We start from the raw sequence: 13,812 nt of genomic DNA on the forward strand, positions 1-13,812 counted from the left end.
CTATATAGTATACTTATGTAGCTATAGTTTAGAAGTTTAGAAAAACACATATTAACATTTAATGTATTTTATTTCTGTTCGCAATCTTCTTAAAAATATTTGTTTAACAGTTTTTTCCTCTAAATTTTATTTTACTTTTTAAATTGGCATCATTGTAATCAGCAAGTCATTGCAATGTCGTATAAACAACAATTCTAATTTTATTTACAAGCGTTAATAAATATGTTAATTTAATACATATAAATATAATATATATTTTACTTACTATAGTTATTACAATTTGATATATTTACATAATACATACTTTCCTCAAACGTGCTTATTAAATAATTAAATGTCTTAGAAGGTAGAAGGCGAAGAATTTCATTGAAGATATGAAAATGTAAAATGAGGGAAAATCGAATTAAGATTCGTTTATCATCAGACTTTGAAGTCGTTCATATAATAATATTGAGTGAAATAATTGAAAGGCTTAAACTTTATTGTTTCAAACGAGGCTTCTGCGAATCGATGATAACAAGAATGCAATTAATTAACGATCATTCTTTATGAAAAATTATAAAAAATAACCCAAGAATACTACACTTTTAGATCCTTGTAACAATAATTTATTATAATATATATTATAACAACTACATACAGTGTAACAACTACAACATATACAGTGTTCATTCAACGCAATGTAATTAGTGTGCGTGGATCTTTATAATCTATATTATAATATAAAATATATTGTTTATTATTTTTTACCACTCTATAGTGGTAAAAATAATAAACAATATATTTTCTTCGCTTTTCGCGTAGACTTGAAACTGCATTTGGACACGGCTTAAACACGGAGAATATAAACTTCGGAGACAACATAATGATAACAAAGAACGCTAGATTAAACCGTAAAGGTAGTTTTAATTCTAAAATCATCGAAACAAATCGACAAAAACTTCAACAGTGATTTTTAATATTTTTAAATCCGATTTACACAACACTACAATCTGCTTGAAGAGGTTAGAAAACTTACAAAAGAAGAGACATCACGAACGTGTCACGACGAACGCGTCCAAAATCTGACAATAAACAATGAAACCTGTCACAGAAAAGCACGTACAAGAAACGTCATAGTTCATGTAAGCTTGCGTCTGTGTCGCTTTCAACGCCGCCCAGGAGTAGGGAGGTCTCACAGGGCTGGGAGCGGCGAGAGTCCGGCTCCGCGGGGAGGGGCGGCAGTAGTCACAGCTCTATCGGCACCGCACCCTTCCAGGTCACGCCGGCTCGCAGCAAGTGGTAAAGCCGCAGGACACACCAGATGCAAAGGCACTGAGGGAAAAGAAACTTTAATTTTTTAATACGCTTTTATTAGCTTCAGACGTCAGTCAGTATGTCTGTATCTATGTTAGTGTGTAACGGAATCTTTGAACATGATTTTGACACCCTTCAAAACGTCGGATTAACTCGAAATTTGGTAAATATCCTCATGCTTTTTTACAATAAAATCATTTTTTCTTACACTATTTTTAATTCAAATTTTTTAAAATTACTTTCTATTTTTTAATTGGATCTTCTATAAAAGCGTATTTTGTTAGTTTTTTTTAAATATTATTTATTATGTTTACTTAGGGCGCAGCCTTTAATAATGAGGTTTAAATCTTGATTTGTTGAGAGAAAATGCTCTTAAGGAATGCATTATTACTTTTAGGCCTCAATCGACAGAGTAGAGTTAAGAGAGAGAGAGTTAATAATTTACTGACTTTCATTGATTGATTTATTCCAGAACCAGATAAAGAAAATTGAATCATTGTCAAATGATTATTAAAAAAACAGCTCGTACGTACAATGAATTACTAATTATTGCCCGTGTGGCTTATTTACTTAAAAAATCATTCCCATTTTAATATTCACAGAAGCGAACACAGTGCATGCAGATGATAATTTTTATTCTAACCCAAAAAGTAGATATAAATATTTTCTGGTGTGATTATTTTTTTGTACCAACATGCTGAATGATAATGTGATGTCTACATAGCATACTTACCATACAATGTATCAAAACAGAGATACAGATATTGTAAATTTATTGATACCAGTATCTACTCTTAGTACTTACATTTAGAAATATTCTCGGTATTAAAAATGATATTTCGGCTTTGCACATCGAGTCAAATTGCTGAAAAAAATCAACAAATTATATAAATTATAATTAAATATATACTAATTTAAAGCTATAACAGAATTGTGTATTAATTATATAATGACAATAAATAATAATGTTAATTTTAAATGCCCAGAGAAACGGGCGAGTACGGCTAGTATTACATAAAATTACTGCCTGTTCTTACCGCAAAGAAATTTGGATTGAAGGTTGAGACAGCCGTTTTATGATACTATTGATACTTCGACCTCATGTCTCAAGGTAGGCAATAAAAGTATATTTCAACTGAACTCTTAAAGGAATATATTATATTAAAAAATCAAACTTGCTCCCTTCTGTTTGAGAAAGTTTTATTTTACTGTTTAAATAAACATAATATATCATTAGACAAACAAATAACCTTACGTAACATAACATACCTATACCATACTATAACATCACACATCTGTAAATATCAATCACCTAGTTATTATATAATCTCGCAAAGTTTTTGAAGATCGACCTACCCACAGAATGCACAGATCCTTTTATGTAAATTTTTTTCAGTCTTCAGTTATGTTTAAGGAGGAATTTTTAATCAATTTTTTATCCTCATTAACTAACAGGACCATTAGTGGCGATTCATCTCAACTTCTATGATGTAGCCATTAGCAAAAGTCCTTATATGGGGATTTGACAAAATAATATGGTTCCTGTTTCTGCTGAACTCTTAATATTTATGAAGAAACTCTCAATACTCAACATGTGTTCCTTCCAACTAACAAATAGAGGAAAATCCCAAAATGAAACATTAGTCAAAGCAAAATGACGCACGTTTTTAGTGGAGATCCAAATCCAAGTTTTATAAAGTTTATTTGCAAAGCAACAAAGTTAATCTTTCATCGTTAATAGAAATTACTGTCAGTAATCGGACAAAGCAAAAGAGAGAAAATAATTAAAATAAGCTTCCAAACATTTTTAGAAAATATGAACTGTCTATAAAATGCTTTTTTTATTTTGAATATGCTTTTATTAGCTTCAGACGTATGTATGTATGTTTGTAACGGAATTTTGGAACATGATTTTGACCCCCTCCAAAACGTCGGATTAACTCGAAATTTGGTATATTTATTAGGGACCGATGACAATTCAATATTTAAAAAAAGAAATTAAAAAAATGAAAAAGATTTGAATTCGACTAAAAACTGAAAATAAATAATAGTTTAAAAAACTAACAAAATACGCTTTTATAGAAAATCCAACTAAAAAATAATAAGAATATTTTAATAAATTTGAATTAAAAATAGTGTAAAAAAAAATGATTTTATTGTAAAAAAGCGTGGGGTGCTTTTCAGGATATTATCAAAATAACCCTTCTACTCATATCTGTTCATAAAATATTTATAACTACGCATACCATGCGCCCCACTTTTTTTTTTACAATAAAATCATTTTTTCTTACACTATTTTTAATTCAAATTTATTAAATTTTTTTTTATTGCTTAGATAGGTGGACGAGTTCACAGCGCACCTGGTGTTAAGTGGTTACTGAAGCCTATAGACATCTACGACGCAAATGCGCCACCCACCTCGAGATATAAGTTCTAAGATATCAAGTATAGTTACAATGGCTGCCCCACCCTTCAAACCGAAACGCATTACTGCTTCACGGCAGAAATAGGCAGGGCGCCCGCCCACCCGCGCGGACTCACAAGAGGTCCTACCACCAGTAATTACGCAAATTATAGTTTTGCGGGTTTGATTTTTATTACAGGATGTTATTCCTTCACCGTGGAAGTCAATCGTGAACATTTGTTGAGTACGTATTTCATTAGAAAAAATTGGTACCCGCCTGAGATTCGAGCACCGGTGCATCGCTCAACACGAATGCATCGGACGTCTTATCCGTTAGGGCACGACAACTTTAAATTTTGTGCCTACCAGCTCAGTAATTTCCGTGTAAAAACTTAACAAATCGCGTTACTTTGGTATTTTATAATATTATTTGCTATGTAAGTTCTAAAGTCTAATTAATATTAAAAAAGCAAATCCCAAAAGTATTAATGTAATATTAATCACACTGCATTTATTAATTCATTTTGCATACTTTGTCACAACTTTGTCTGAAGAAGTAGTCGTAAAATTAATATGGAAATATTTCCAATCAAAAATATGATATTGAATTTTGGTAAGGGCATCCAAACAGCATCATTAAATTGAGAGCAGTAGTTGTGACGATAAAAGATCATAACGAAACTAATTTCGCTGAGGATTAATCAACTTAATTGCATGAAATCAATATTCTCATTGTTAACCAGTAAAAAATAAAACTTTTTTTTTTAATGGTAAAAAAAATTAATCCTGAAATTACAAAAACCAAGTGACTATGAAATAAAATTTAAAAATTAATTTGAAATTGAATCAACAATGAAACCTTCAATTAGCAGCTGTACACTGGTATTTAAGTGAAAACTTCTTTAGCCGCGTTAAGCATTTTTTGTTAGGGGAAAATCTTATGGGTTCTCGTCACCGACATGCTAAAGTTACCGAAGCACAGCGGCCTATGATGTACACAAGTTTCTTTTTTTTATTCCCTGCCTAAGCTGAGAGCCTTGAGAGGCTATATCAGCGTAGCCTTGACTAGCAGGTGAGCTCACGGGGCTCAAACCTGACGACGTTGCTAACACAAACCCTAGCAAGAGCCGTGCTTCGCAGAATCTACCACCGGATCGGACACGCGACCCACTGAGAAGATCCGGCGAGAAACTCAGTGGGCTGTGTCTATGGGTTAATTTACTCGTCGAGCCCTTCGTCGCAAGCGACGGGTTCGACGAGAACGATGACTGGGTACACGAGTCATATCATATACATCATATATTATATCTGCCAGGGGGCTGTGCGCGTTATACGATTTTTGGATGGGTGAATCTTGGGATTTCGCGTCACCGACATCCGTGATAGCAGTATAGCTGTAGCGTGTCACTTGTATGGTGACGTATTATATAACATTAGTGCTGTGTTTCTGTTTACAAGTAAAATTGAATAGATTTAGTAAAAAAGTTTAATTAATCAAATAATAGTGTTTGAGTTTGATTATTATCGGTAATTGTTTAATTGTAGAATCACCACGCAATATTGAGTACTAAATAAATATAATATTATTTTTTCTCCTACCTACGCCGAAAGTTCGGTTTTCCTCCCGCTGTACAGGGAAGAAAGTCTAACTTTTCCTGCCTGGTTACTGAAAAGTGCGCATGTGCGCGGTTAGTGTCCACGTCTGCTCTCACGCACCTAAAATTATCCGCCATTGTTGTGCTCTGGTAATTTGCAATATTGTGTAAAAGTGAAATAAACAAAAGGCAATAAAATTTAATAGTTAAGTATTAAACAAAGATGAGTTCATCAGACAGTTCTTATTCAATTAGTAGTACTTTATTTAAAAATTAAAAAACAGTTAAATTGCTTTTTTATGAGTATGGGTTCCGCCCCCCCCCTACCCCCCACCAGGGCTTCGCCCTTGGACCCCGGCTCAGTACTCCATGAACTTTCGGCCTGGTAGGAGAAAAAATAGTATGTGCACAATGTACTATAAGTTTAGATAAACAAATTTTAATTCTAAGATTCTAAGTTAAACATGTTTACGTCTATCGGCCGTTCGTATGATACAATTTTTTTTTCGTATTCGCACCAAATTTGAAATTTTAAGTCTTCATGGCCTAAAAAATCGAACTCCTGGTGGAGTTCATACGCAAGATACCAATTTTGCTAATGAAAAACGTACTTGAGAAATTTTCGCGGATCACTTTAACGGTTAAAGAATAATATTATTATTTTCGAAAAATCAAACCAGCAAAAATTTTCACTTTCGTAGCTACTGGCCATGGGACGTCTTGTGAGTTCGCACGGATTGGTACCACCACCCTGCTACCTATTTCTCCCGTGAAGAAGTAATGCGTTTCTATAAAACTAACTTAGAACTCATATCTCAAGATGATCAAGCACACAACTAAGCAAAAAAATAAAAAATAAAATATCGGGAAAACTCCCCGTGAAAAATGTCGTACGAAATACAGACAGAATCGATCTCTTAGTAGATGGGCGACGGTAACCACTCACCATCAGGTGGGCCGTATGCCCGTCTGCCTACAAAGGCAATAAAAAAAAAAGATGCAGACCATAAATTAAAGTGTATTCGTCATTTTCTCATTCTTCTTCATTCTGCTTGTCTTGTCTTGTCATTAAATGGATAAATGTCTTCGTGAACGAAGTTAAAGAAAATATTTTACTTCAACAAATACTAATGTTTTCTATACCGCAAAAAAATGAGTTCCTTGGTTACAATTAACAAGTAACAGCATCATTTACAGAGGGGCTGATGAGCTTAAAGTTGCGTCACTACTTTATACGTTGCGGAAATAAACAAAAGAGGATATTATCTTTATTTGCATAATGAAACAAGCGGTCTTGGCAGGAAATAGTTTAGGGTAACAGGGTGACAATGTTTCGTTTCTTTATGGACATATTATTTTACTATTTTCATGAAATTACTTTTTTTTTATTATACTCTACCTCCACCTTTTTAATGTGCTCTGTGATTTCTTATTGATAAATGTTAACCGTTTTCACGTTCCACTTGCTATTGAGTTGTTGCTGATCCTAAGTTATAGTCTATAGTACTTTACTCTTCGGGGACAAAAATAGGTGGTTGCGCTGGTTTAAAACTGTTAGTTTTTGGTTTCGGAAAATAGCAACATTTAATTTGGTTTTGAAAATCCTGTCCCATTCCTCTCGGCACTTTACCTACCGACGCGTGCGAGCGAGATCGTGTGGCGACATCGACTCGAGAAGAAAATGTAATGGTTGAACTACCGCGCGCGCTCTTCGTGTCTCTGTTGTAATATATACGTAAATAAGTGAAATTGTTGGTGTTTCTCATCGCCTATCGGTACGAGCCTGCAGTAAGTACTACATAAAGGTATTGTGCATCCTTCCTATACCGCAGAACTGCCGTTTCATCTCGTTTCCATCCGCAGTCTGTGTCTTATATTTTGCAACGGCCAAATTTCGGTAGTTTGCTTATTTCGCGTCTGGAATACGTAAATTGCAGTACATACTCTTGCGAACTCACAACATCACGACTAATTTCTTCAGTTAGTAGGTTTGATTAATATAATATAATACACGTAATAATTCACTGCTTCGTGATCACATAATAAATGGGTATCTGCCTTAGAATTTGAACAAGAAAAAGAATCTCAAAAATTATTAAATTGTTAAAATCGATTTCGTTGAAAGTTTTATCATTCGTGAATTGTGTCATGAGCAAAATAAATATAAAATTTAAAGACACGACATCAATGATATTTTATATGTAAAAAGAAGCAGATATGTTTCAAGCGCACGTCAAGTGAAGACTCGAAAACAGGCCAATTGGGACGTTTCGTCTTTAGTCGCGTCTAAACAAATGCAATAATAATATAACAAGTGCAATCGTTCCAATTATAGCTATCTCTTTTACTCGCGCGCTTATCCCATCTTTTGTACTTTTCATTAATGCTACTTGTCAACATGTGTGTGCGCTATATCTGTAGGTATGTAGATATATATGGCGTGATCAGATTTGAAGAGTCAGTTACTATGAAGATAACATATCTGTTGTATAAAAAATCATTGCACGACATTTTTCTATTTTTCAATACGAAACTTAATTTTGGCGTTTGACGCACATACTTATTACTATGAAATATGACGTTAATACTTTATTCTTGAGTACAAATTAATTAAAAAAATCAATTCAGCACAATCAAAATCCTGACAAATTCACTCCATGATTGAAAACCTGTCACCAGCACGGTCATAATCTGTAATATTGTATTATCCAGTCTAGTTAATTTAGTTCATAATAAGTTATTGTAAATTACCAAGTAATTGAAGTATACAAGTATAAAATATATATAACTAGTCTGGAGATAAATACTGTTACATAAAAACTTTTTAATGATTTTGAATTTGGAACGCGTATATTATTATAAAAACTTCTTTCGAATTTGCCCTATTTCACATATTTTGTCGTGTTCATTTTCAAATTACAGTATGGAATGGGATGTTTAAGAAATGGCAGTGATCGCCTTACACAAAGTGGGTATGGAGTCGTCGGTCTTATTCCAGACACTTCAAAAGCTTGGTATCAGCCGTATGTTCGTATATCTTACTATCAACAGATACAACACTTCGTCTGTCGAAGACCAGAAAGATCGAGGCGGCTGTGTGCTGTTAGAACTACAAAGGCTCTTAATGCTGTTAAAGCCAGAATTCATTAGGAAGCAAAAAATCTTATCGCGAGAAATGAAGATTCCTGCCAGGACTCTGTCGCGTATTACAAAACAAGACCTGAAGCTCGGTGGTTCTCGTCGATACGACGATACGTCGGTAGGACATGCCCTAAATCAACCTTTACAATTAAAGAGAGTGGATCGATCAAAACGCCTTCTGTCGCGATATGCAGGTGAAAGGCACAGAAATATCTTCTTTACAGATGAAAAAAATTTCTCGATTGAAGAACGCTACAATAAGCAAAATGATAAAGTATATGCTCACAGTTCTAAAGAAGCTGCTCAAGTTGTCGGAAAGGTACAACATGGTCATCATCCTACGCCGGTGATGGTTTGGTGAGACGTGGACGTGGCTTGGTAGGCAGCGGCTTGGCTCTGTCCCTGGCATTGCTGACGTCCATGAATGACGGTGACCACTTACCATCAGGTGGTCCGTATGCTCGTCTGCCTACAAAGGCAATATTTTTTTTTTAAAAAACCTCTCAGCAATAGACTTTTTAACAATATACCGTGGAAATTTCAGCAGGACTCTGCACCTGGTCACAAGGCACGAACTACCCAAGCCTGGCTTGAAAGTTTGAAACCAACGATCCGGACTTTATAAGAGCTGAAGACTGACCTTGTCTAGCCCAGAGCTCAACCCTTTAGACTTTAAATTATGGTCAGTTTTAGAGGACATAGCCTGCTCTAAGAGACACGGCGACATTGAGTCTCTTAAAAAATCTTTGGAGCAAACAGTGGCGAAATTTCCCTTGGAAACAGTGAGTAAATCCATAGATTCGTGGCCAAACAGATTACAGGCCTTTATAGAAACCAAAGGTGACCAAATTTCGAATAGAATATTTATTTTTATTTTTTGCGAGGCTTCAATAATTATGTTGGTATACATTTTAATAATATTACATTACTTCATTTAAAAAAAAAATGCATTTTCATTTGTAACAGAACGTATGGCTGAACTAGGTATTAATGAAGTATCATTGCTTTCAGCTAGTATATTTTCTTTTAAATTATGTAAGAGTTCTATCTATCTGTGTCGGCGAGGGGGGCCTAAGAAGACGACGTGCAAGCTGCTCTGCACGCGTTTTACGCAAGAGCATCCGGGTGATGGAAGGCCGGCTATCCTCGACCCACGCTGGTTCTGGTCCAGTGGGGTATTCCGTAGGATAGCTCACTCTAACCGGCGCCATCTAGGCGGGCTTCGGATAGCCTGCCGACCGAGAGGGCTGGTGGTCGTGGCGCCGACGACCGCCGGTCCGGCGTCCCGAGGGGGAGGGTGATGGGAGAGATGTGCTCCGCACTAAACGCTTCACTTTCCCCCCTTTGCCTCTTCATGAGTTCTGTCTCATGCGAGGTTTGGACGTTGGTTGTTGAGCGACAGGAGGTTTTAGTCAGTTCGACTCTGACATGCTCCGCCCTCTATCCCCAGTGGAGGGCGGCAGTCCGGCGATTTCCTCCTGACAAAAAAAAAAAAATCTGTGTAACGAAATCTTTCAACGTCATTTTGAACTAATATAAGACGTCCGATCAATTTATGAAATTTTGACATTTTGGATTTTTTTTTACTGGTGGTATGTTGTGAGTCCGCACGGGTAGGTACCACCGCCCCGCCTATTTCTGCCGTGAAGCAGTAATGCGTTCCGGTTTGAAGGACGGGGCAGCCGTTGTAACTATACTGAGACCTTAGTTAGAACTTATATCTCAAGGTCTGTGGCGCATTTACGTTGTAGATGTCTATGGGTTCCAGTAACCACTTAACACCAGGTGGGCTGTGAGCTCGTCCACATATCAAGGCAATAAAAAAAAAACTTATGAAGTTTCGATGACAATAAAATAATTGTACCTTTTGCTTGTTATTTTTACAGGGGGCCAAACCGCCTACGATGTCCGCGGCGGCGCGCGGGGTAAGAGGGATTTCACGATCTGCAAATGTTGGAAAAAGACCGCGACCCCAAGGATGTTTTAGGGCTCTACCGCAGTAAACGACTCCCCTGCACTCTCACATCCGACGTCAGATCTCCGCCCGGGCTCAGAACCCGGTCAGAGTAGGGGCGTCACGACTACTATTGTAGCTACTATATAATTAATAACTACTAGTATAATTATTAATATACTGATAGTAATTGTATTGATAGGAATCTAATTGCTCTAGTGGATTTATACTCGTATATACTTGCAGTGCCTGCAACGTATTTATTAAAATTTAGAGGTCGTTGCAAACTCTATTGAATTCTTCTTCTTCTTCTTCCAGTGCCTCTTCAATCCTGAAGGTTGGCCGTTAGCTTTCTGTATTCCTTTCTGTCAGCAGCCAGCCGGAACAGCTGTTCGACGGAGGCAATACCGGTCCACTCCCGGATATTCCGGAGCCATGACTTTTTTCTTCGCCCAGCACGTCTCTTTCCGTCCACTTTGCCCATAATTATCAGCTGCAGCAGCATGTATCGATCGTTCCTGAGCACGTGGCCGAGATTCTCTATCTTGCGCTTTTTGATAGCATAATTTATTGTTATTTTCGTTCAGACTTGGTTTTAAAAATACGAAACTTTACAAATAGCTTAAAGGTGATTGTTTTCAAGCCAGTCAGTAATTTAGAAAAACTATTTATGTATTCCGTAAAATATAATATATGTGTGTATAAACTTAATTATAGTCGTGAATACATTACGATCTGCATTCCCTTTTGTTTCTTTATCGGTGTGAGTATTCTGTGATAAATAATGCTCTGTGATGGTCTCAGAATTAAACAAAATGAAGTTTCTATTCATAATATTAATTGAAATGTATATTGCGAATTACTGACACAATAGCGTCCTGACTAGTTGAAACATGGTCATCCTATTCAAACGAATTAAGCCTATTGTTATAATTACCGGCCTTAAGTCCAGAGCCTTTGATGAATGGACCGCAGACAACAATAATTTCTCTGGGCACTCCGCTAGAGAGTTAATTGAATATCCCATTTCATTGTCAGCATTCTAACTATTATATTTAAGCAATTGACTAGGATTACATACGTTGAGATTATACAAAAATAAACATTTAATTTTCTAAAAAAAAACTTTTTCTAGGAATTTACTTTGAACTCTGGAGCAAGGGTAATTTGTTACATGAATCATGTTCCGACTATTCTCCGCTGAAGTTTGTTGTCGGTGGAGACTATTATAAAAGTCGGGAAAGAAATTTGTTTAACATTTCGGTACTGAAGGTGGGTAACAAACAGCATTTACGCCGTTGATGTCTATGGTCTCCAGATGGTCCATGAGTTCGTCCACCCATTTTCATAGTCTCCTCAATTCGAAAAATTGGCTTACAGTTTTCAATTAATGTATTGAAAGTAAAAAAAATACAATTTTTAATAATATGAATGTAACTCATTCTCAAATTCAAATATTTTTATTTAAATGTAAATAAGTGCTAAAAGAAATCTAAGTATTATTGTTGAAATATATGTTACTAGCGACCCGCCCTCGCTTCGCTTCGGAAACTGTAATTTATTATTGATTTCTCCACTATTTAATGGATGTTATTATACATATAAACCTTTCTCTTCAATCACTCTTATCTATTAAAAAAAAACGCATCAAAATCCGTTGCGTAGTTTTAAAGATTTAAGCATACATAGGGATATAGGGACAGAGAAAGCGACTTTGTTTTATACTATGTAGTGATATAAATTATTTTTAGAGAATTCGTTTGTACTTTTTGTCATTTCCAAACACACAGCTTATGTTCTTTGTTCTGCGCTTTAAGTTCAGTTCGGGAGCAAACGGACGAAAAATATCATTCGAATACCAGTACATATTTGCGATCCCTGCATAAATATTCAACAAACAATATCCGATATTGAGTGCGCTTAAACGTATTGTAGCGGTTCGTTATGTATGTATGCCGCAGTCACTTTTGGACTTTAATATCAATACCATTGAAGTGAACAAACCAAGTTAATCTCTGCCAATGATAAAACGATGATACAAGTTGAAGAATGACTTGTTAACACAGATTATAAAAACAGAAAATCAAGCAAACAGAAAGAAATAGGTAATAGAATAGACAACATCAAAAGTCAAGAATAAAAAACTAAATCAGCTATCAAAAGAGCAAAGAGGTCCGCAACAACTGTCAAAATGAATGTGAAATACTTTAAGGCACAATGCCTCGATGCAATCACCCTGTGATTGTTTGACCAATGAGGAGAGTGAGGTATGAATTTTTACGATTTACACTTCTCTCGTGAAGCCACTTTATCTAAAACAATTAAGCAATCACATACATATTATTAGCAATAACAGTAAGTGTCGATTAGTTCAGCACTCTTCGTATAACTCAATAGAACTAACTTTGAATATGAGAGATAAATCTCTTCATAATAAAAACATAGATAGAAGGGACAAAAAGTCACAAAAATTGACTACCAACTTTGAGAAATATTTTAAGTGAATTACTAAGTCAATAAATAAATACAAAAAATTAAATACGATCACTCAGTTTCCATCAATAATAAAAAGTAATCTGATCATTACAGTACATCAGTACACAGAAGAATGCAGATTAGTGCATTTATTGACAAAAGGATTGTTTCTAGCTGAAAGCTAGAAAATATTTATTTAATGTGTTTTAAATGGTTTCATAATGGCATGAAAAGCAGTATCGAATGCTATGAATGAAAAATGTGTCCAATTAATAAACGAAAATACAGAATCATAATATCAAAATTTGCTAAAAACAGAACGCCGAATGATATTATAATATTTTACGTTCTTCAATGACGAAGTGTACACTTTTAGTATTATTATGATAATAGCATTAATTTTGGCGCCATTCTGGCGTTATTATGGAAATTTTGGCATCCAATTCTAACAAAGCCTCGACCAGTAGTCTTGATGGATAAAAATCTAAAATTTAATTATATAGTATTTTGGAAGCTTGAAGAATGAAATGATAGTATATTAAATCCGGCCTAATATCTAGTTAGTTTATTTGTACTGAGTACATTATTTATATTAAGTTCCAAACGAATGTACATACATACATACAAACATACATATGTATAAATAAAAACTATTGTACTGTAAAAAAGCATGTCGGTGAGGAGAACCCATAAGATTTTCCCCTAACAAAAATGCTTAACGCGGCTAAAGAAGTTTTCACTTCAATACCAGTGTACAACTGCTACTTGTAGGTTTCTTGTTTCTATAATATTCAGTTCTTTCCCATTAAAAAAAAAAAAGTTTTATTTTTTACTGGTTGAGAATGAGAATATTGATTTCATGCAATTAAGTTGATTATTCCTCAGCGAAATTAGTTTCATTATGATATTTTATCGTCACAACTACTGTTCTCAATTTAATGATGCTG

General features: G+C 35.0%; 1 protein-coding gene across 1 annotated transcript in view; it reads right to left on the minus strand.

Moving 5' to 3' along the window:
- Positions 1 to 807: 807 nt before the first annotated feature.
- The window catches only part of LOC114241790 (uncharacterized), a 60,652-nt gene continuing 47,647 nt past the window's right edge, over positions 808 to 13,812 (minus strand). Inside the window, exons 6-7 of the mRNA XM_028172758.2 lie at positions 2,102 to 2,161; positions 808 to 1,314 (exon numbers count right to left, since the gene is read on the minus strand). Of these exons, the coding sequence (XP_028028559.1) occupies positions 1,228 to 1,314; positions 2,102 to 2,161 (147 nt within the window). The 3' untranslated portion in view covers positions 808 to 1,227. The remainder of the gene's footprint in view (positions 1,315 to 2,101; positions 2,162 to 13,812) is intronic.

Source organism: Bombyx mandarina, chromosome 13 (genome assembly GCF_030267445.1).
Source record: "Bombyx mandarina strain Sakado chromosome 13, ASM3026744v2".
NCBI lineage: Eukaryota > Metazoa > Arthropoda > Insecta > Lepidoptera > Bombycidae > Bombyx > Bombyx mandarina.